Source organism: Ricinus communis, chromosome 4 (assembly GCF_019578655.1).
Source record: "Ricinus communis isolate WT05 ecotype wild-type chromosome 4, ASM1957865v1, whole genome shotgun sequence".
In the NCBI taxonomy this organism is placed as follows: Eukaryota; Viridiplantae; Streptophyta; class Magnoliopsida; order Malpighiales; family Euphorbiaceae; genus Ricinus; species Ricinus communis.
Genome location: NC_063259.1, coordinates 10,438,116 through 10,463,647, shown reverse-complemented (window position 1 = coordinate 10,463,647; position 25,532 = coordinate 10,438,116). Strand labels below are relative to the sequence as shown.

The 25,532-nt window shown below is 26.6% G+C and overlaps 1 protein-coding gene across 2 annotated transcripts; it reads left to right on the top strand.

Moving 5' to 3' along the window:
- The first annotated feature begins 3,085 nt into the window (after positions 1-3,085).
- LOC8289563 (E3 ubiquitin-protein ligase RGLG4) lies at positions 3,086-24,045 on the top strand. 2 transcript variants are annotated; one of them, XM_048373243.1, is made up of 11 exons: positions 3,087-3,658; positions 9,504-9,588; positions 14,307-14,447; positions 16,165-16,278; positions 21,802-21,899; positions 22,016-22,095; positions 22,581-22,686; positions 22,784-22,911; positions 23,089-23,212; positions 23,382-23,438; positions 23,644-24,045. In XM_048373243.1, the coding sequence occupies exons 1-11, from the start codon at positions 3,413-3,415 to the stop codon at positions 23,725-23,727; spliced, it is 1,263 nt and encodes a 420-aa protein (XP_048229200.1). In that variant the 5' UTR covers positions 3,087-3,412; the 3' UTR covers positions 23,728-24,045. The 2 variants fall into 2 exon arrangements, with proteins under 2 accessions (XP_048229201.1, XP_048229200.1); XM_048373244.1 differs by lacking the exon at positions 14,307-14,447 and having other exon boundaries at positions 3,086-3,658.
- The last annotated feature ends 1,487 nt before the right edge of the window (positions 24,046-25,532 follow it).

Sequence of the window (25,532 nt, the reverse complement as noted above, 5' to 3'; positions counted from 1 at the left end):
TAGAAAACTTTGAGGATTCTTGCCCTCGTAGTCAATCAGTGTAACTAGCCCTAGACATGGGCCATATTATTCTATTTATAGGAGTAGGGTTAGGAAACCCTAGGAAATACTAACAAAAATATCTAATTATTTGAAAAAGAACTTGTAATTATCCCTCTCCTTTATGAGATTGATATCAAATAAAAGGGAATAATTCTTTTATTTTCAAATAATTATTATAAAAATATTTAAAATTTTTAATAATTATCGTAAATACCTTTTAAAAATTTATTTCCACCAATTTTTGGTGTTTTAGGTCGAAAATAGCGCCAGATTAAAAAAAAAGGGTCAATCAGCACTGTGTAGAGCCGATTTGGCTCAATGCTAAGCTGATCGGCTCTGTATAGAGCCAATTCAATTCTACACTTAGCCGATTGGCTTAAAGGGGCAAAAGTTTTAAGAATTTTGACAATTTAGTCTCTGAACTTGTGAAAAAACTGTTGTTTTACCACTCAAACTTTATTTTTTTGTTAATTAGGTCCAAATTAAGTCTAGAAAAGTAATTTTAAGTTCAATTATTCTATTCTTCACTCAGATTCGCCTTCCTTAATTTTTTGAGACTCGAAAAAGGCAGTAGCTTTTATCATCGGATTTTCCATAATTTCCTCGATATCTAGATCTGGAAAACGAGTGCAAACACAAATATTAATCACCCCAAAACACTCTAGATTCCTACCCAATCTGAGGGTTTCCTAATCTCAACCACCTCATCATATTCTCTTCTTTTAATTTTTATATACATGTTTAAGATTTGCCTTTGATTTTGATATGTCTAGGTTCAGATATGATTTTCTTATTATGATCTTGATCACATGATTCTCATGTTTAGAATAGACCTACATGTTTAGAGTTGTTCAAATCTGATAACCTTTTATGTTAATTAATTAGATCTATATGTTTAGGATGATTGAATTAAAATTAATTTACCATAATAAGATTAGGTAAGTTAAAACTATTGTTCTATCAAAATGTGCCTTTTAGAAAAGCTTTCTATCTCTCATCTGATATATGATGAGTCAACATACTTTGCTTAATATGTCCATTAGATTGCTAGCATGTTTAGGCTTTATCAAATTCTTTATTGTTCCCTTTTTATGAATGATAAGTCAATTTAGCATGATAGATGGCTAATTTTCACATTTGTTTGAACTTTGGTTGAGATTACTGTAACTTTTGTTTGAACTACTCATTACATGTTTAGACCTAATTTCCTATTTTACTGTCTGTTAACTTATTTTCTCAATTTTAGTCGATTGCTAATTGATTTTGCTTTATTTCATGCATATTGTTTATTTTTCAGAGAGTTTTAGGACCCAGTTATTGAAAGCCTCAAAAAATGTTAAAAATTGATCGTTCTGTAGCTTAAGGAGCTGCAAAGGTGATTGGCTCAGCATATAGCCGATCGGCTATTCATCTCCCAAGCCGTCCAATTTTGCAGTTTTTGCCCATTTTCACCGATTTTCGTTTATTTTAAGTTAGTTAGTTGTAAGAGGAATGTAACTTTATTACTTTCCTTACTTTTTCTTGCTTTTTTAGATTTGTACTCTTGTAATCTATAAAATAGTGAAGTACCTGATTAATGGGTGACTACTAATTAAAATAAACTCAAATAGACCTAGGATTAAAATGGAAATTTTGACATGTAATCAGTAGTCCATTAGGCTAAAAAGATGGTAACTTGGGCCTAACCCTTAAAACTGAATTAGACTTAGGCAGGTTTTGCCATATTAAATTAACAACTTGACCTATTTAGACTTAGAAAACTAAAATAAGCTTTTTGGCATGTAAAGAGTAGCCTATTTAAAGATTGGAAAAGCTAGAATTAATCAAAGAAATTTTGACTAGACTTATCGAGCCTTTTGCATGAAATATGAGTAGTCAATTAGAGTAATAATAGGTAAAGTTGGGCAGGGCTTAATAGAACTGGGCTAGAACTAGGCGAACCCATGTCATGCTATATTGCTTATATGTAGAAAATATTTAGTTGCATCTATAGGGAATAGGCTATTAACTAATAAAATTAAAGATAGGAATATACAATTAAGAAAGTTAGTTTTCAGATCTATCTCTAAATGTAATGATACTTTCTTAAGGAATCTAGTTGTGCCACAAATTTTAAAAAAAAAGTGTCCTGGTGATTACCTAGGTAGCAATGCCTTTCTCTGAACGCTAGTCTTTATGACTGGTTAGCGTATACTCGATTATGTTGAAAAATCTTGCAGTGTTGCGGCCGCTAAAGGCACTTGGATGCGCGCCTGAAACCGCAGCCCACACTATCTTTAAAGAATTGGTGCCATCAAACTCTCTAACTCTCAAACTTCTTCAATAATTAAGTTGTTATCAAGAAAGTGGTGCACTGAAACTCTCTATTTTCCTACAACGTGACAATTTTTTAATATACTTTCTCCTGAAATATCTTTTCACTACCTTCAACTTCTCAAACCACTCAACTCTTTCTCATTCTATATATTTTATACGTATTTATTCAATAAAGTCTCTGCATCATGGTTCTTCATTGCACTGCCTTAGCTATTTGAAATGATTAATGCACCGCCTCAACTATTCAAGTCAATAAAATAAATATTGCACCGTCTCAAGCACTTAAGATAGGTAAATAAATACGGGCGGACTCAACAGTATTCTTGCATAATGATTCTTCATTACGCCCTTGGGTATTTGAATAAATATTACACCACCTTAACTAGCAAAGTGCAGTAATTATTTAGACTATGCTGCCTCAACTATTTGAGTCAATAAATAATCATTATACTGCACCGCCTCAAATATCTGAACCAGTGAAATAATTATTATACCGTGCTATTTCAATTATTTAAGCTAGTGCAGTAATTCAACTGAATCAAATATTATATAAATGAGGTAGTGTTTGAGAATATATCAAATATATTTAAGTTTTTCTCTAACAAATTCAAAAAAAAAATTAATGTTTTAGTATACACATATGGAGATAAAGTTGAAAGTTATCAATAACACAAGGTGTTTCAATGGATTAGTTTAGCTCCGGGTATAAATAAAATATAGTAAAAAGAAATTGATGTCTTGGAGTCTAATATATATATTTTGCTAGTGTTGCCTTTAAGATTCCTAGAACCTGAAAGTCCCATTCTCAACGCAATTCTGTCCTTTTCATTATCCTTTTAACTTTGTTCCCAGCATCTGGAAAAATAAAAAAGGAAATTAAGATTCCAACACGCTGTACCAGATTTTATGTCCACAAGGCATAAAGCATCAAATTCGATCTTGTTCATCACACCAATCAATCGATCATCAGCTCCTTCCTCTCCCTTTCCTCCGGTTGATTGTCGTCTATATTTGCTCCTCCTTTAGCCACTTTCTCTTGGTTTAGGAAGATGATATGGGTAGCTTATTTTCATATATTAAGCCTAAAAAGGAAGGACATGTTGTTAGCGGCGGAGGAAGCGGCGGCAGCAGATTCATAAGAAGGCAATCTTCAACTTCATTTCATCCAAAAATGTATAGAGAACCATCACTGGATAACAAGACTAATAGTAGTACGAGTCAAGTAAAGGATTCTGAGAAGAATAAATCTATCAAGCAGAAATATGCTTTCATTCCTGATAATTTTTCTACCTTGGAACAGGTCTGTGCTTCTCTTCTTCCCTTTGTCTTCTTTTCTTTTTCTTTCTCGTTTGCTCTATTTCAATTTCGTCATTGACTAATAGTTGTTTTGGATTTTTAGAAAAATTCTTAATGAAAATGAAAAATAATATTTTATATTTATTCGTGCTATTTTGATAAAAGAAAAATCGAAACACTTTTTTCATATTTCCAAATTATAACTAGATTTTAAAAAATATATTTTAATATTAAGCTTTTCATATTTTTTATATTAAACAGATCAAATAAAAAAATTTCAATTCTATATAATTCTGTTAAATCAAATTTTATTGAAAAAAAAAAATAAACGTTTTTTTATATAATAATCAGAAAAATTTATAAAAATAAAAAATATTATTTTTATAAATCAGAAAATTTTGTAGTTTTTATGTTTCCACTTTATTTTATTCTATTAAAACTTTAAATTCTTTATCAGTTTTTTAATTACTTTATTCTTTTACTTCAAAATGGGAATTATTATCAAAGTTTTAGCCAATTAAATATAAAATATAAATAATTAATGAAAAATTAAAAAATTAAAAATTCTAATGGAAAAAAATAAAAGATTCGAGCTTAATTATGAGTTTTAAGAGCATAACAATTTTTTCCCTTTTGTTCATTAGTTTAGTTTGCATTTGTTATTTTTTCGTTTTCTTTTTATGATAGCAGTATTGATTGACTATGAACACATGCATATGTGCACAATTAATTTCCTTTATCATTCTTTTTTCTAATAAGAAGAGATGAATCAGTTCCGAAATAGGAAAAATTTAGAGATAAAAAGTATATTATATTATTTGATAATTTTTAATATATATTTAAAATTTGTGATAAAAAATATTTTACTGTTAAAAATAATTATTAGAAAAGATTTAATTATTTTTATTTTAATCGGTCATTATTATTATTATTATATTTATTATTTAATAATAAATTTAAAATTTAATAACTTGAAACATTATTGTTTGACTATTAAATCAATCTCATCGGATTAATAATTTTTTAAAATATAATTTGATAGTTAAATAACACAATTAAAAATTATTAAATTTTAAACTCATATATCAAACATGAAATGATAATAACTAATTAAAGTAAATATTGCTAAATTTTTATAAATAAAAACTTTTAATAGTGAAATATATTTTAATCATAAGTATCTTTTTATTTAAAAACATACTATATAATAAATAGTAAACCACATGAATTTCTTTTTAGTTATTCTTAAAATTTAATGTTTAGTAAATATTATATTTGCCACCGGAACAATTAAATACTCCACTAATTATGCTTTTTGAACTTGTACTAACTAAAATAAAATTATGCTTTTTATTTATCATACGAAAATAAAAATTTAAGTTTATATTTTATTAAGTTGAGATATATATTTATTAACAAGTTAAATATATATATTAATTATTTATAGATTATTAACTGTACTTAGTCCTTTATAACAAAATATTATAAAAATTGTAACAGTATTTTCAGTCATACAATATATATTTATTTAATAAAGTAAAATCTTTTCACAATTATTTTTTTATAACAATTTTTATATAGTTTAAAACTTTTATTTCAATCCATTCATATCAATCATAAATGAAAATAAATTTAAACGTTATAATTATTTAATTTTTTAGATTTTATTTTAAGAAATTTACTTTAATATAGTGATAACTATTATATATTCTAAAAAATGATATATCATATTTAAAATAAAATAAAATATTTCTATAAAATAGTTTAGTATCATAATTTATTTTTAAAAAATTTTATATGAAACACATTTTTAAAAGTTTTTCTAACCTAAACATTTAGCTTCGAGATTTTTTATTATTTACACTGAAATTTATCTTTATTTTATTAAACTGAAATAACAATTCATACAATTATACTTTTATTCAATTATAATTTTCTCATTTAGGGCGCTATAAAAAAGAATAGCATCGAATATGTATAGTTTAGATTTGTTTAAGAGATATAGATGCTGTTTCCAATGCGACAACGCGTTTAAATTTCTAGCCCCACACCCTGGTCACTAGTCAATTGTCTGCCACTACGTTCAATATCGTAGTTATTGTTAGTACCCACCCCTACTCGTCACTTCTCACTATCTCTAGCAGAGGTAGAGTTTCTCTATAGTGAATCTTTTATTTTAGCGGTAGCGATTTTGAAAGTTTAGAGGATAAAGGGCGAATTTGTTTTTTTGAACTTACGTTTAATAATAAATTTTTTTAATAAATAATTTTTTAAATTTATATTTAAAAATTAAATGTATTAATTAAATTTTAGTAAATAATTTTTAAATTTATATTTAAAGGTCTAATACACACAATTTGAAAAGTTAAAATAACTTTAAATTTTAATTGAATTATAAAAATTATTTTTAATATTTATTTTATTAATTTATTAATATAAAATCTAATAACGTATTATATAATAGTGTGTTTAGTAAAATTTAAAAATTGAAAGTCATTAATGAAATAATTATTATGTTTAGTTTTTATAATACAATTAAAATTTAAAATTTAGTGTTATTTTATTTTTTAAAAAATTTAAATTGATTGTATTTTATCATTGAATATAAGTTTGAAACGCTATTTATTGAAAAATTTAAATTAGATGAATTTGACTGTAAAAGAGGGCTATTCAAGAGCAAATTGGCCATTTGTCCAAAGTTTACAAGTTATTCATTTTTTACAATTAAATTCTAAATGACTCTTAGAAAAAATCTGCTCCTTTAGTCTAATCTTGATTGGCTATTTTTTTATTTTAGTTCCTCTAAAAATATATATCACTTTTATTTATTTATTTATTTGTTTTAATTATCAAAATATATAAAATGCTCTTTATTGGTTAACATAAATATCTACATCTATAATTAATTTTTATTATTTGACTTTAAAATTTAAATTATTATACAAAATATTTTTAGTTTTAATGCTAAATTATTTTATTTGAATTTTAAAAATTATGAATAGATTGATAAATCTACTAATATTTAGATTATAATGCATTGTATTAAAAGTCTATTAAGGATATTTTAGTAAAAAATGATAAAAAGTAGTGGCATTAATTGAAGAAAGAAAAACACTAAACATTCTATTATTATTTATTACAACTCCTGCCTATCAGTGTGATATATAATATTTTTACTTAATTATCTTTTAACTTCAAAATATTAAGGTACTTTGGGTTGAGGAATTTTTGAAATCCATGGATTTAAAATTTATGGATTTTTAAAACTTCATTGTTTGAATTAAGCATAAAAATAATGGATATTTATTTAAAGTTAAAAATAATTTTAAGATAAAATAAATTAATTAAAGACAATATTAGAATAAAAAAGTAGTATAGCAATATATCATTTTAAAAATAGATGGTAGAAAATTAAAATTTTAAAAAATAAAAGATTTCAGAGGGTGATGAATTTATTAAAATCTATAAATTTAGAATATCTTTTTACTTACCAAATGATAAATTTAAATTAAATTTATAAATTTTTCGTTCAAAATTTCTCAATCCAAGCATTAAAAATTTCTCAATCCAAGCATTAATATAAATACTGGTGAACTATGGAGTATTACTTAACTAAAGAAACTAAATTTTTTAGTTACTGTATATAAATTGGAAATCATGTATCAAAACTGAAAAGAGAGAGTAAAAACGTCTAAAGATCTTTTGTTAGATATAGTAGGTCAATCTTAGCAATCTACTAATTAGGCCTACTCTGAACTCACTATTTAATTTTAAAAACGTTTATAAATTTTAACCTCTCATTTTTATCATCATTTTTAACTTCAATTCTAATGAATCTATATATATATTTTAATTTTTGAAACCTTAAATTTTTTTATATGTGTGCTTAATTTTTGACACATAAAAATTTTATTTTAATATATATGTATTTATTTTAACAAGTTGAATTCAAGTTTATTTTGTAGTTTTTTCTATTAATTTATTGATTAATAAGTTACATTCCTAACTAAACATTCATTCTAATCCTAAAAAAAAACATATTAATAATAAATTAGTTTTCTAATTAAATAATAATTATTTTAAAAAATAACATATTCATTATATTTAATATTATATTAACTAATAAATTAGTTTTCTAATTAGGTATTAATTCTAATTATAAAAAATAATATTTTTAATATTATGTTCACTAATAAATTAATTTTTAATTATATAATAATTTCTAATTCTAAAAAAATAGTAATATCAATTATATTGGTAGTATTAGTTTATATAATATTAGAATTAATAAATAAATATTTTAAACATAATTTTTATATTATTGTACTATTAAAAGTAAAAACAATTAAAGATATTTAAAAATAATAGTTAGTTTGCTATTATTTTTTATAAAATTATAAATTTATATTAAATATTTAAAAATATTAAATTGTATATATAAATTTAATTTTATAATTAAAATAATAATGGCCGTGCAACGCACTGGTAAACGACCAGTTACTCTTTAAATCCCGAGGGCCTCCATATTGATATATGGATATTTTAATTAATGAGGCTAATATTTTATCTACTCATTATAGTATTAGATCCGTATGCAAATCTCATTTATCACTAAATTAAATATACATAAACATTTTAAATACTTAGATATTATATTAATTAAGATAAAATACTTCTAGCAAAATATATTTTTATGCTTTTGAGCTTTTCAGTTTTATTTTATTGAATTTTTTATTTTTTATTTTATTTCATTAAACTTTTATATTTTAATTTTTACTTGTATTAAGGAATTAATGGTCCTTAATCAAAATAAAAAAAAAAGATATAACGGCTTAATAGAATAAACAAAAGTGTCATAAAATATATAAAAAAATCCTTAATAAAACCAAAAATAAAAGTATAATGCTTAATTAAATAAATTAATATTTTAAGGACTTAATAAAATAAAAAAGCTCAAGAGCTTAATAATAGACTTTGTCAATACTTCTACTGTTCAACTTGGATTAAAAAACTTATTAAAATATCCTTAGTAGACTTTTTACAATGCATAATAATTTAAATATTGATGGATTTGTCAATTTATGTATAATTTTTGAAATTCAAATAAAAAAGAAGTTTGCATTTGAACTCTAAAAGTGTGTATTGCAATATGTAATTCTAAAGTCAAGAAAATGGAAATTAGTTATAGGTTTTAATATTCATGTTGATGAATGAAAGACATTTTAGGAATTTAATTATTAAATTAACAATTAAAAATAAAAAGATGGACTATATTTTTGAACGGATCAAAAGAAAAAAATGACATATGAAAGATGTAGGAAATGAGTATTAATCATGAGTAGAAAATGTCACATATTAATATTTTAATCGGTATAAAATGATCACTGTGGGGATAAAACTGAATAAAGAACAGAACAAAAGTTTTTGGACTTTTTTCTTTTCAAATTAATGAGAATTTGAGTGACCACCACTGTAATTCACATTTTTGAATTGAGGGTTGAGGACTTGAGAAAAGATTTATTGAAGTTAAGATTTAGGAAAGCTGTGTTTGAAGTGAAGATCATTGATTAGGGATTTGAGAAAGAGCATGAATAAAATGCTGATGCAGTTTTCTTCTAAATTTTTTTATAAATTGTAAGAAATGAAAATAAAACATATAAAATATCATGCATAGACAGACACATTGAACACAAATAAGCAAATATTAATTAATGCTAGATTAGATCAAATGAGATAGGATAAGTTATAGATATATCTAAATACGCCTACAAGCATCCCATGGATTGGTGTACACTGACATAATTTTAGTCCCAACTCTTAAAATTTACAGTAGCTCTTCCCTTTTACAGGTTACAATAGCCTTGAAAGATGCTGGCTTGGAATCATCAAATCTGATTGTCGGCATCGATTTCACTAAAAGCAATGAGTGGACAGGTATGTGAAGATTTTCAAATACAAATTTTGTTCGAGGTACCACCTCCTACAAGTCATCAATTTGGTAAAATTAAAATAGTCCAATTCTATTTTTTATATATTTAAAATAAATATAATTAAAAAAAACTAATTAATGGATCCTTTATCGGTTTCCTGGCTTGATTCTGCTAAAACAAGAGTTTAGAGGGAATATCATATATTCATTCCGACGATCAAGTTAGATGGTTGCTTGAGTGATATAAAGTGAGGAGAATTACTACCGAATGACCTTATTTCTTTATCTTACCTCTTAAGTCTCTTGTATATATACCTTGATCTCCTACTATTATTCATACTTGGACTTCTCTAGATTTTAGGTGAGCTGAATCCTAATAGAACCATATTTACTTTGCAAGATAGGTAGAACCGTATCATGATAGGACTCTTCTTCTCTTTGCAAGATAGGTAGAATCCTATCATGATAGGACTCTCCTTCTAGATATGCCTTAGTCATCACTAGCAACCCCCACCCCCCTTTCTGCTTTCGTGGTTCAGCTCGGTTAGGATATTTATGTCCTTTTTTGGGGGAATCAATTGAGTTGCCAGTTGCCTCATCAGCGACTGAATTCTTTTCATTTCAGGACGAATCGCACTGTGAGGAGACAACAATAGCACACGTACGTTGCTTTTCAAAAAGAGAGAAGTCTCCCGATCTTGAATTTTTGTAACGTCCCCTTTTGGTTTGTGAATCGATCTGCAACTCAATTGTCATTTCTTATTTTCTTTTGGTTGAATCGTATCGTTGTGAAGGTCAAGTTTCATTGTTTTAATGGCCTCGTAACCATGCTTTTATGCGCGTGGTTGTTAAATTATAACCGACTCAACGTGGAGTCGTTCATTCGCTAAGTTTCTTCTAACAGAACTGTTTCATCCCGTCAATTTCATTTGTGAAGTTATTTTGGCGAAACCATCCTATTATAAAGGCTCTTTGTTCATCAGATTCTCTTAACAGAACCGTCTCATCGTGGAGTTTTTATTCATTGTGTTCCTTTGACGAAACTGTCTTATCATGGACATTTTATTTATTGGAACCGTCTCATCGTGAAGACTTTATTTTCTAGGTTCCTCTGGCAGAACTGTCTCATCGTGGAGACCTAATTCAATGGGTTCCTCTGGCGGAACCGTCTCATCTTTGAAACTTTATTCGCTGGGTTCCTTTGGCAGAACTGTCTCATCATGGAGACTTTATTCGTTAAGTTCCTCTATCGGAACTGTCTCATCATGAAGACTTTATTCGCTAGGTTCCTCTGGCGGAGCTGTCTCATCGTAGAGACCTAATTCGATGGGTTACTCTGGCGGAACCATCTTATCTTGGAGACATTATTCGCTGGATTCCTCTGGTAGAACCGTCTCATATTGGAGATTTTATTCGCTGGGTTCCTCTAGCGAAGCCATCTCATCGTGGAGACCTTATTCGATGGGTTCCTCTAGTGAAACCATCTCATCTTGGAGACTTTATTAGCTAGGTTCCTTTAGCCAAACTGTCTTATCGTGGAGACTTTGATATTTTTCATCGTAAAAATGCACAATATTTTTTGAAGAAAAAATAAATGTAATATATAAAAGAAATAAAATATAAAATGATACACGAAATGTGGCTTCATAATACCTTTTATCTCTACTGGTAGTAGCACTTTCTTAATTTATCTATATTTCAAAACCGAGATATCACGGTTCCTCCCATTGTAGCTAGCTTATAAACCCCTTGTTAAAGTGGTATCTGACTTGATAGGATCCTTCCCGGTTGGGAGAAAGTTCACTTACCCCAGCATTTCCTCTACCTATCTCGGTTCTTCCCTTCTCCCATCATGCTTCAGTTCTTCCCTAGGTCTTTTGTTTCGGTCTCTGCTCCTCTCTTCATTTCTTCTATCAATGAGACTTTTGAGTTCTCCTCCCTGAATTGACCTTTTTATTTCTTTGTTTAAAGGAAAACACTTATATGTTGTATGCCCATAATCTTCAAGAAAGGCACAATGCTTATTCTTTATCTCTTTGATCTCTTTTTGCTGGATTCCTCTTTTGTGACCCATGAATATCTTTTTTATTCTCCTTCAACCACATTAGAATATGGGAATGAGACTCTCGTAAAGGAGTATACTCTTGCCTTTTATTGTCAGTTATGGAGTATCCTTTTCTTTTCTATAACATTTCTTCTTTTCATATGCTCTTTTAATATTTTCTTGCGGCTCCAACTCTTGCTTCCTCATAGTTCTTTTCCCTCATCAAGGTGTACCTAATTTTAATTTGGTTTATTTATTATAAAATTAGATAATTTCTAAGAAAAGTTTATTCCTTTTAAATTTCAAATAGGAAAATTTAACTTTCTAAAATTTAAATAAGAAGAAACTCTTTTATTAAAAGAAAATTAAATAGCTTAGGATTTTGTTAGAGTACCATTGTAACATTCTACCATTATAAAACTATTTTTTAATTTTAGAGAATCAATCAATATTATTTTAAATAATTTATTAATTTTAATTGTTATACAAATCAAAATTATATAAATAAATCTCATTATTATCGAATACCACTGATTATAATTTAAAAATAGATATAATTTTTTAATATATAAAAATAATATATATGATTGATTAATAACTAAATACTATATATAATTGACTAATTAATTATTTAATTATATTTATAAATTATTAAAATTAAAATAATATTAATTTTTATAAATTTATATTATAGTGTAAATTTATAATATATTAGAATGACTTCTTAAAATTTAATTCTACGTTTTATTCCTTTTAAATTTATTCCTGACTACGTGTCTACTCCTAGGTGTAAAATATTCTTTTTAGGGAAAAGGCTCAAATTTGCCCCTAAAGTATAACCTCAGGTGCAGATTGACCCTCTATATTTTTTTTTAGCCAGTTGCACATAATATTTTGCCAAACGAAGTTCTTAAGCCTCTCTTTTGACCTGTTAATGACGGAGCTGAAGAACGGAAATTGCGTCAAACTTCTTTTAAATTTGGGACTCATTAGAGTACATGTCACCGCACTTCTTCTTCTTTCTCTTCTTTCTCTATAATACTTTAATTTTTCTCATAATATGCACATTTCTTTTCAAAACAGATACTCTTTTCTTTTTGGTTGAGCAAAACAAATACTCTTCTTTACTAAAGAAAATTCTCTTTCTTGAACACACTTTAACCATAAATACTCTTTGTTAAACTCACATCTGCACATATAGAACTAATTATTCGATCAACAATTTTGTCATGTTTCTCCACTAAAAATTGCATGTCAAATAAAGGCTACATCTTAAGTTCTTTTCTAAGAATATGTTGATCCAATGTTACTTGTGACCAAGATAATTCCAATCATTTTTCCAACTTATATATTCACTACCCATATTCTGCAACCCATCAAATATGAACAAGAAGAACCACCTTCTTTTCTTATCATTCCATTGTTCATTAACTACACAAAATCTGCACATCATACTGTTGAAGAGACCAAAGTTATTCATGCCCATTTGATTAAAACAACTTTATTTAACTCTGATATTGTTTTTGCTAATTCTTTACTTTATTGGTAACGTGAATCTTGTGCTTTGTTTTATGCCTTGGAAGTGTTTGATACAATACCTGATTAAAATTTTTATTTAGTGGAATATTATGCCTTGGAAGACTGTGTAGAAAATGGGTTGTGATTATTTGCAGGTCTTAAAATAGGATTTAGCGGAGAAGGCAAAGGAGAAGAAGGGGTAGTTAAGGTGTTTGTTGAAAGTCCTAAATGAGTTTTGGCTTTAATAATTCATAGTTTTGGCTTTAATAATTCAAATGAAGCTTCATTATGTGCTTTAAATCATCCAAACTAAACACATCTTTCAACGATTTCCTTAATTTTTTATATTTTTATTTATTAAGATAGAAAATATAAAATTAATTTAATTTTTAAGTAAACAATAAATTATTAAATTATTAAGTTAAATAAAACAAATCAATAGAAAAATAATTATTTAAGAGAGTGTTACTAGCATTCTTTTTAGCATAATAATTACATTATTTTGAAGTGAGTTAGTTTAATTCCTTATTATTTACTTTCTTCGTTCTAAAATGGGGTCAAATTCATATGCTTGGTTATCGGTCAGTCCGCTTTTAAGAATCTATTAATCACCATTTTATGATTTTACCTTTATTCATAATGAATGGAAATATTAATGGATGAGAAGAGAAAAAAATATAATAGGATGAGAGATCAAATTCATACTCCATCCGTCCTAAAAGATAAGTAATTTTCAATTTAGTTTTTTAATTAATTTTTATCACAATTTCTATAAAATATTCTCATTATATTTTTCATTAAAGCTACAATTTTAAAATATAAAATATAAAAATTAATTGTATGTGATAATATTCATATTATTTTATGAAGCGTATGTTTTTTGACAATTTAAGCGTATATTTAATAATTATTTATTAAACTAATAATTAAAAAAGAAAATTGGATTATAATTTAAAACATACCAAAAAAAGAAATAAATTATCTTCTTGATATGGAAAAATATTAATTTTAAATATTTTTATGGAAAAGGTATTCTAGTTATAATAAGATATTTTTACCATAAGTAGGACTATTAATAAGTTTTCTAATTTTTGTTTAATTACTTTAAACGACACTTGGTATGGATTGGAGAGTAGCTAACACATTGCTTTTGTCTTGAAGGAAAAGTTTCATTCGATAATCGTAGCCTGCATGCCATTGGTAATGAACCGAATCCATATGAGAAAGCCATCTCCATTATTGGAAAGACTTTGGCTCCCTTTGATGAAGACAATTTAATTCCTTGTTTTGGATTTGGAGATGGTAAGTGCTTGCCAGTTCCCCGAAATTGATTTTTCATATTGGTTTAAATATTTAAGAATTTATACAATTACACCAATTTTTTAGAAATTTTTTTAGATTTATATTTTCCTAAAAATAATTTTGCAAAATTGCATTTTAGCTTTGCCCTTTTAGACTTATACCTTTCGTGTATACAAATTAAGATCTATCTAAAATTGTTAAGCAAATTTCCTCCAAATAAACGTAAATACCAATTCTATATTAGTTTTAGAAAATATTTTGAAAATAAAATCGATCGTTAATGAAAAAAAAAAAGAAGAGCAAAACTACAAGTTCTGTTTTAATTATTTGAGAGTATATTTCAATTATAAACGATTAAATTATTTATTTTGATAGATCTCTATGTGATTTGATCTATCTTGAGTCAAAGTTAATAAATTAACATCATTACAAGTGTTTTTTAATAGTTTAAATAGTTTTTAATTAATTTTCAAAAATTAAATATAAAAATTAAAAAATAAACAAAACTTAAAAAAATTGAATATGTTTTCTACATAAACACGGTAAACGATATATTTTATATTAGAATAGTATATCCAATGATACAAATTAATATATATTTTGAAAAATATCATGAATAATAAATGTTATGTCACAAATTGACTTTATATAAAGTTATTAAAAATCTGATTTATGTTACATATGATTTGGATTTTTAAAAAAATTTAGAAAACAGTTATAAAAGAATTTTTTTTTTTTGCAGATGTACAATAAGAAGTATATGTTTGATATCTCTTAATTAAAATCTCAATTTATTAAACAAATTTTAATTTTAAAGTTTGTCTTTTTAGCAACAATACCATTGTTCATTCAATGCGATAGGAAATGGATGTAAGTATAAATTTAGCTAAATATAGCAAATAGTTAGAAATATCCTTTCAGTAATTATCCTTCTCAACCATGAACATTCCTCACAATGTTGTTTCATTTGTTAATAAAAGTACCGTTTCTTTTTCCAGCATAGAAAGAGATTGAATAAACTGCATTATTAATCACACCAAGAATAATTTGAAAAAAACCAGAAAAATATACCCAAACGTTATGTTTTCAATTATATTTTACCTCAAATTTTAAACAATAAAATTATTCCTTAAAAGAACAAAAATCTAAAAGCTGGGTTCAATTTAAGCAAATTCAGCAGTTCAATTTTGTTATTTCTTTGGTAATGCGTTTTCTTGACTTTTTTTTTTTTTTTCCTTGGGAAAGAATTTTGGGGGGATTTTGGGCGATCTAGATTAGAATATAAATTCAGAAATGTGAAATTTTGTGCATTGAGGATGGTAACCTTCGGATGAGAGAGAGGTAACAGGGAAAAGAAGAATGAAATGGGTATCCTTAATTAAAGGACATAAAATAAAAGGTAGGTTTCTCTCTCCAACAAATAGTACAACCATTACTGCGTCTTCTTCCTCTTCTTCTTCTTCCTAATCACAAGCAATGCTTCTCCTTTAATTCTCTGGTGGTTGCAAATCTGCAACAAGGATGGACAAAATGAATCCTATAGTTTTTTCCTTCTAGCAGCCAACTAAAATTATTAATGATTTTATTTCTTTTGAGTCATTTTTTCAAAATTGGAAAGTTTGACCAAAATTGTCAAAAGTCATATAGATTACGCCATTTCTTTATTAGTCATTTTCTTGTTTGTGGTTGATGATTAATTCATTTTGTTTCATTACAGCCACCACCCATGATTACGAGGTATTCAGCTTTCACAGTGACCATACACCTTGCCATGGCTTTGAAGAAGTTCTAGCCTGTTACAAAAAGATTGTTCCCAGCTTAAAACTCTCAGGTTGGTTTCTTGTTTCTTTTATTAGTATATTGACTCTCAAATAAATGGCGACTCCATGATATAATTTAGGAATAAACTAACCTTCTTATCTATGATGAATTTACTCCTTTTTTTTTTTTAATTTATAAATTTTTTAATTTAAATCTTTATATATTTAATTCAAATTAATTTTATTTTGAAAAAAATAAGAAAATAAGAGTCACTTTCTCTCGAAAATAAAAATAATTAAAAAATTTATAATAACATTTAAAATTATTTTATAATTTTAGTACAATTAATATAATTAAGTGATAGATAGTTATTATAACTGTTATTTTTGCTGAAATCGCGCTTATCTCCATCGTTTTCGGCACCACCGGTGTAATTGTCTCTTTCACCGTTATTATTAAAAGAAAAAACACTAAAAGCACTAAAAATTAGTGATATTTATTTATTTTTATTGTGTTTTATTTAAATATCAATATATATTTTTTACTTTAAATAATTTAATTTAATATAAGAAATTAATTCTTTTAATATTTTATTGTATCCACTCTCTTTCTAGAGAGAGTATAACTCATTTTTCTATTTTTGTAACAAGTAGAACTAATTTGAACTAAATATGTAAAGATAGGTTTGGACTAAAATGTCCATAAACTTAAACTTAAAAGATAGCTAAATTGAATCTAAATAATAAGAGGGGGTGCCAGCGGCCAAATTGAACTTTTTTGCTATAATTTAGATAAAGTAACTTCATTCTAATAAAGACAATAAAAAATCTCTGTTGTTTGTTGATGAAAACTTTCCGCTTGCCGAGATCGTCCACAATTACTATACTTGACCATAATTTGCCAAGAAACTGAAAAGCTAAGTATAGTGCACGCAGGTAGAGCTAAGAGCGTCAAGTATACTTTCTTCTTTACTTTGAGGTTTTGGGGCTCTTCACATGGAGTTTGGTTGCTTAGGGTCTTTTACTTCGGGTATATCGGGTCAACTTAATGGCTTCTGTGTAATTTGCAGCCTAAATCTTATAATCTTTCCCATTCAAAAGATGAGTAATATGAATTCATTATTATAAAGGAAAAAGTATAACACAGGCAAATTAATATCGGTTTAAAGAATATTTATCTTAATCACTCAAAACCTTATCACGTTCTTCTGTGTTAATAGATTCGCTAATAGTTTGTTCAAAGAATTGAATAACATCTCTATATTATAGCATCCTGGGGAGGCTATAAATATAGGCCGTAATTGAGTCAGTCCGCTAGCTTTAGGGAAAGAATTCACATCAATAATTCTATAAAAAAATTTGTAGGCAGCAGGTTGCTAAATCTCTCCCTCAAAAGTAGTCACAGATGAAACTATATTTTTGTTTGGATGAAATAGTAGAGAAGATGTTGAGAGAGAGGGATACTATATAGACAGTTACATTTCATGAGGAAATTCATGTAAGGTCAATACATATTTTTTGCTTTTTGTTGGCTTCAATAGCTAAATTTATTTTCTCCAATTACTTTAGTTAGCAACATTAGTAAAACTCTTGGTTTTATTTAATCTTAACCTCGCATAGGCTGCATCTTAACTTTGATATTTTAATCTAGAACGTGCTGGGTAAAATTCTTATAGATGATAAAGTAATATTTTAGAAATAACATATTACTAAAGAATAAAAAATATAAACAATTTATATGTGTTAAACGTCCACTTAACTTTATATGTATTAAGTTCCATCTAACTAAGTGTCTAACTATAGGTATTTTGATATTTGTTGGTCTTAAATTGAATTCTGTTAATGCTCTATACTCTACCCATTCACTTTAAAAAAAAATTCAGAAACTCAAAAAGGAAATAGAAAATTTCAGTAATTGTCAAAGAAGAAAAGAAATATCATTTATACGTTAATAATGCTTTTCTTACAAAAATATTGTCCCAACTCAAAATTTTTAATAGTTATAGTATAAATCTCTATTTAAAATCGATGACAAATCACCTCAGAAAATCCAAAAAGAGAAATCCTTTAATCCTATATTAGTTTCAAAAACAATTCTGAAAGCACTACATAGAAAGAAAAGCTAAGCTAACATCTAATTCAATTATTTCAGAATATATTTTAATTATGAATAATTAAAATTTTTATCTGGTTAGATTTTTGAATGATTTGGTTGATTTTGAATCAGAGTTTGTAGCAATTTAAAAGATTTTTACTTGATTTTTGAAGATAAAATATGAAAATTAGAAGTTAATAAAAAAATTTAGAAAAATAGTAGATATTATTTGCAAAAATGCTGGAAACAATATGCATATAGATAAAATAATATATGTTATAACAAAAATTAGTATATACCTTGAAAATATTATAAATCATATATATAGCATCTTATTAAATTTATTAAGAATCTAATTTATGTCATATTTATATTTTAAAAGAATTTAATAAAAGTTAAAAGTAAACTTTCTTCTCTTACTAATGTACAATATAATATATGTCAGTTATATTTTTATTATATTTTAATCAAAATCTTAATCAGATATATTTTAATTTTAAAAATCATTTTCTTAGAAGCAAGAGATTCAATGTCAGTTTATTCAATACAATATAAAATAAAATGAATACATGAATTCCGTCAATTTTGAAATATACAAATTTAATTTTTTAATAAAATACTATATATATATATATATATATATATATATATATATATATAGTATACTGCTATTTTTATTTTTATTTTCTCATATTATTTAGACAATTTATTCAACACTTTATTTGCATATTAGGTAACGAACTAAAATATAAAAGTTTGTAATATCTTTTAATCCATTGATACTAAAACATTCATTATTCCTAAAGTATCCCGTTATATTTTGATATTATGAGGGTGTTTTGTTTAAAGATTTGGTGTAGCTGATAACTGAGTAGCTATATTAAAGTATTTGGTAAAGATTTAAAAAATAATAGTTGATAGCTGATTTAGTGTTAATCAGTTGTTGATTGTATCAGCTCTATTTTAGAATTTTTTCTTATCAGCTCATAGCTGATTTGATTTTTTATTTAGTTGGATACTATTATCCTTATTAAAACTTATTAACAATAACTTACTTTAAATTGATCTCATATAATTAATGTTTTATATTTTAAAATAAATAATTATTATTTTAAAATTATTTTTAATAGTTAAATAATTATAATATTTAGAACTATGGTATTTGAAATTAGAAATGTTTATTAATAGAATTTAAATTTAGATTTCTACTTTTAAAATAATTTTTCTAAATATTTTTAATAATAAATACAATTGAGCTAAAAAATTAACTATAAAATTCTTAATTATTATAAATTATTTTTATTAATTTATATCATTAAATATAATATAATAAAATAAAATATATTTAACGATAGATTATACATTCAAAGATCATTTAATATATTACCAGCAATCGCTAATAAAATTCTACTAAACAGTTTAATTTATTAGCCATCAACCACTAGCCACCAGCTACCAGCGACATTGATCCGCTGAACCAAACAGACTTTATATTCTTCAATTTGTCAAGTTCCTTCTTATCTATTTCTATACTTTTTTTAATAGTTATATTATTATTAGTATCGCGAAAAATCCATATAATGATTAGCTCTTAGCCCCTAGCCCCTGCTTCGATACTTCAATTTGTTGTGGCTAGGATGTTAGAAATATGTGAATTGCAATTCGCTAGACATATGTTTTATTTAACTAATTTTTTTCTTAACAAAAAAGGTATTGATTTTGATCAACTATTTAATTAATAGAATATGTAAATCCTGAAACTGAAAAATAATACAAATATAATAACCTTAATTTTCTACTCTACCATTTTCTTATTTTCCTCAATTTCTTTTTTCTCCTTTTCATTTACTAATTATTTTATTAATTTTCTCCCAGAATAAATAAATAAAAATCAACACAATATAAGGCAGTAATAATGTCAAAGATTAACAAAGATCCACAGACCAAAATCAAGACAGAAGCCTTTCAACGCATAAAACTAGTGAGCTTGTCAACTCTATTAGACAAATTTCTAAATACATGGACTGCATTAAGTAACTAACAGTACCGTGATTATAACATTTTTAAATTTTCTGAAAACAACTAAAGTTTAACAATCTCAGCCTGAGAATAGTATCAATATAGCTCGGAGATATAAAACCAATCAAAGATCTTATAGAAAGTTCAAAAAGAAAATCATCTTCTCCAGAAAAAAGAAACAAAAATTACAATGGCTATAGTAGAAAAAGAAAAGAAATCAACAACATAAAAGCCACAAAAAAATAAAATGACAGGCAAATGTGGGCTTTAGCAATAAATTATAGGCACTTAGGCTTGGAACATCCCATATAAAATAATATAAGTAAAAAATAATATAAGTAAAAATCCATAAAATTGAAATAAAAAAAGCCTAATTATAAATTAATTTTTAAACGTTACATTTTTTTAACAATTTTATCCAATTGTTTCAAAATTTTAAAATAAAAATTCATTTTTTTAATTTATTTTCAAAAATATATTTTGATAACAATTTTAAAATTTTACAGTAGAAAAATGATGTAGGAAGTTGATTGTGCTTATTAAAAGAATAATAATTATAAATCAGTAAAAACAGTTTATCATAGACTTAATAATATAATCATTAAAAATTCTTATGTATATGCATTCTTTCACATATTTTACATCTAAATGCAATTGTTTTTTATTAACTCATCAAATTTTATGTTAGTAAGCAGAATTAACTTGCCACGTCATTTTTTTTATTATAATATTTTAAAAATTGTTACCAAAAAATATTTTTAGAAATAAATTGAAAGTATATGTATTTGTTTTAAAATTTTGAAACAATTGGATAAAATTGTTAAAAAGTACAAGATTTAGACTTTAATTAATAATTTGGCTTAAAAAAAGAAAGTAAAATGTTTAATTTCCTCTTCAGTTTATTCTCATATTCAAATTGATCAATTAATCAATTATTTCAAGTCACAACTAAGATCCAACCAAACAATCAAGCCCTATTTTAATAATGGACTCTACCCTCCACCTTCATCAATTGAATTAATCACTTTACTCTCACCTTCGTCAATATAATCAGTTAATTCTAATAAAACCCTTGCATACAAGATCAACCATAAGCTGGTGGTTGATCTTGGAGCATCACAGTTGTTATGATTTTCACACAATAAACTCAATGTTCTAGGTTGTGGTCATCTTAATTAGAATGCTCATATATATTTCTTTCTCCTTGTCTTCCAAAAATAATCACATAGGTGCTATCTACATATACATCTAATATATATGATTGTAACTCATTTTAGATTTAACCATAAGCTTCTCTTCAGTATAACTCATTTGATGTGGAGAAATAAGTGACACTCCATGCGGATGAACCAATGGGTCTTGAGCTTAGGAAAACCTATAGCCATTTATGCTATCAACAAATTGCTTAACTATTATTTTAAAAGTTTTGCATGCTTATTTCAAGAGCCACATCTTCACAGATACATGTAATTGTTTTAAGGGCCAACTTCTTATGCACCGGTGATTCAGGCTGCAATGGACATCGTGGAAAGAAGTGGAGGCCAATACCATGTATTGGTTATAGTTGCAGATGGCCAGGTCTGAACCCAAAGCTGGCTATGCTTGTTCTTTCTTCTGTCTCTCTTTCTCTCTGCTGCATACACACACACGTATCACACATTATTTATAATCAATATAATTTTTTTATACTGAAGGTTACAAGGAGTGTCAATACAAGTCATGGAGAGCTAAGCCCACAAGAAGAGAAAACAATCAAGTCAATCGTAGATGCAAGGTTCAGCCTTGTTATACATATATGCCTATATTAATACATAGCCTATCTGCACATTTTGAATAGCTTCAATCAATAATTCAAATGGTTAGGTCTCTTGATCATGGGAGGGGGAGTGTAAGACCAGAAACAAGAGAAAGAAAAGAAGAAAGATGTTATTTAAGATTGTGAGCGCCATAGTAGTTGCTGTGCTTTGTTAACCACCTCTGTTTGCATAACCAGCCAGTTTTATTTGCCGTGAAATTCCTTTTCCTTTTCTATTTCTGTTAATTTGATGTCACACCATTCTCATCATGAATTTAGTTACATCTCTGGGACATAAATAATTTATGTTCCTTATGGGTTACTGGGTTGTGTATAGCTCAAGAGCTAGTAAGTGAATATAAGGAGAAGCTGATGAATCAGTCCTTACGTTTTAACATGATATTGTTACTACTTGTGTGTGAACGTTTGAACTGAACATGTAGCCCACTGATTTTTGCATTCAGTTCATACCCATTATCAATAATTCTTGTTGGGGTTGGTGATGGACCTTGGGATGACATGAAGAAGTTTGATGACAAAATTCCAGCACGTGAATTTGATAATTTTCAGGTATTTCAATATTACTATGAGCTTTAGTTTCCATCATCTAAGATAATCTTATATATGTTGGTTATTCACCTGAGATGTTTTTCCATGTTATGTACAGTTTGTTAATTTTACTGCAATTATGACAAAGAATGCAACTCCCTCTGAGAAACAAACAGCCTTTGCTCTTGCTGCACTAATGGAGATTCCTTTCCAGTACAAAGCAGCTCTTGAATTTGGTATAGTCGGGTAGGATTTGCTAAACTGCTTCATTGCCTCATACAGCAGTGCAATCGCTTATTGGAAACTCAGCTAAGCCCAACTAATTGGGACCAGACTTCCATTTCAATTTTGCTAGCTTCCTTAAGTTAGAAATTACGCTGGTTATAATGTTCATTCATTCAAGTTAATCGTATTCAACTACAGACGTACTACTGGCAGATCAAAGAAAATAGTACCGCGCCCTCCTCCAGTTCCTTACGCTCATCGTCCAACAATAGACCATGAACCGAGTAATGTATCTTCTCCTGTTGAGGATGAGAGAACCCAGGTATAACTTGGTATATATTGTTTTCCATGCGTTCAGAATCCACAACTACATATGTTAAGACTTTCTAGGGGATGTTGGGATGAATTAGTTTTTGGCGTAGAAACTTGCAGATCTCATTTATGTCCAGTTTAAAAGCAACTGAAATTCCCCATTTGATATCTGATTGCAGGCCTGCCCTATTTGCCTGACTAATGCCAAGGACTTGGCCTTCGACTGTGGACACATGGTAATTTGGTGGATATTGTCATTTGTACACTAAATCGATAAATATTGATACATATGTTGGGCGGTGGACCGCCAACAACATATTCATTAATTTTAAATTATAGAATATCTATCAATTAAACTCTCATATTTATTGTGATTTATATACCGAAGCTCGGTAAGAATTTCCCTTTTACATAATACTGAATAGCATTGCATGGTTGCAGACTTGTAGAGAGTGTGGATCAAGGGTGTCAAATTGCCCCATATGCCGCAGGCGGATCAGCAATCGCCTTAGGCTGTTCACTTAAATGGTTGCACCAAGGATTTGAGAGTGTTATTTGTTTGATGACTGCACCAGGAAAACTGTATATGTTGAGCTGGACATATTGCTGAGCTCTCTCTATCACTCCTTTGTGCAAATGTGGACTGAAAAATACGAATTTGCTTGTACTTTGGTGACGGAGCAAACCTAATGAGTTGCTTTAGGGCGGTCAAATGAAGTATGCTTGCTTTATAATACACCTATTAATACAAATTGAAACTGTATGTAAAACTTGTTGAGAAGGGTCACTAGTTGAAGCTTTCACAGAAAGAGATAAGAAAAAGTTGGATCTAATTTTTATAAATTTGTTGACTTGTTCATGAATGTCAGTGAAATAGGTATTAAATATTTGTTAATTTCAAGGATTTGAATACCAAGAGATTTAGAAAAAGAAAACAGAAAATATTTTTTGAATTATATTAATAAGATGGCAAATCTTAAGTAGATATGGCATATTTTTATATTAATTTAAAAACGTCATTCAACTCGTTTGAAATTCGATCCGTATAAATTAAAACTTTAATAAGAAATTAAAGATCTGAACTTGGAATAACCTAAAACTAAAAACGCTCGAATTCGAAATGACTCAAATCTGAAACAATTCGAGATTAAAGTTATCCGAAATTTGTGTAATATGAGCCCGAAGCCATTTGAGCATGAAATATTAAAAACCTGAAAATAATTCGTGTTCAAAATGATATGAACATAAAACCCAATACAATTTGAAACTTGATAATTCTCGAATTAATAACCTCTATAACCTGATTTAAAATCCGACATATGACCCGAAATATATATTTTTATTAAAATAAAAGTAGCATCTTGGTGAAATTTAATTATCATGTATAAGTAATTTTAATATTAATTTTTAATATATTTATTTTCAATTAGAATTTTAAGAAATATCTTTTGTAATATCATTTCTAAATTTTTAATCTTGTAAAGTTATTGCCTTGTACATTGTTAATTATTAAATAAAATAATTAGCTTAAATTTATATATATATATAATTAAAAAGTAAGAACATCAAAAAGTAAATTGTAATTTATTAGTTTAATTTCCATTTAATTTTTTCTTTAGAAAAGTGAAATTATTTTATATTATATTTATAAGAAAATTAATATTTGAAATTGAAAATAAAATTATAACTTGAGTAAAAAAATTAAATTATTAATATTAAATAGTTTTCTTATAAGAGTCAAAAAAATTAATTGATAATGAAAATATTAATTTAAAATTTTTTGACATTGACACCATTTTAACTTTAAAATCTTTTAATTTACATCACTTTCGTAAGTAAACTAAATAACTAAGTTAATTAATTTTAAAATTAATAGAATTTGTATTATTTTATTTTTGTTTAGATCTCAACAAAAATACAAAGTAAATAAAAATGATAGTTCAACAAAGAGGCGACCATACAAATATAAGGCAGAAGATGGTAAACATCGGATCTTGAACTAGAAAATTTTTAAAAAATTAAATATACAAAATTTTACTGAATAAAATTCCTAAAATAAAAAATAAAATCAAATAAATTAATTTAAAATTAACTCGAACTCGATAAGTTAATATGAAATTCGACCAGAAATTTAAGATAACCCGAACTAGATTTTATCTGTATCCAACTCAAATGGACATATAATGATCCAGATCCAAAAAGGAAATAGGGCAAGAAAGACCTGAATCCGACCCAACCCGAACCCTAGCAGAACCTAAAAATCATTTGAACCTAAAATTACTCGACCTCGAAATAATCCAGAGCCAAAATGACTAATCCTGAAATAATAT

Excerpts from the sequence above, each read along its gene's own strand:
- LOC8289563 (XM_048373243.1), top strand. The coding sequence starts at position 3,413 with ATGGGTAGCTTATTTTCATATATTAAGCCTAAAAAGGAAGGACATGTT. Across the intron at positions 22,912-23,088 it reads CTTGAATTTGGTATAGTCGG|ACGTACTACTGGCAGATCAA; the intron begins GTAGGATTTGCT and ends ATTCAACTACAG. Across the intron at positions 23,439-23,643 it reads CCTTCGACTGTGGACACATG|ACTTGTAGAGAGTGTGGATC; the intron begins GTAATTTGGTGG and ends GCATGGTTGCAG.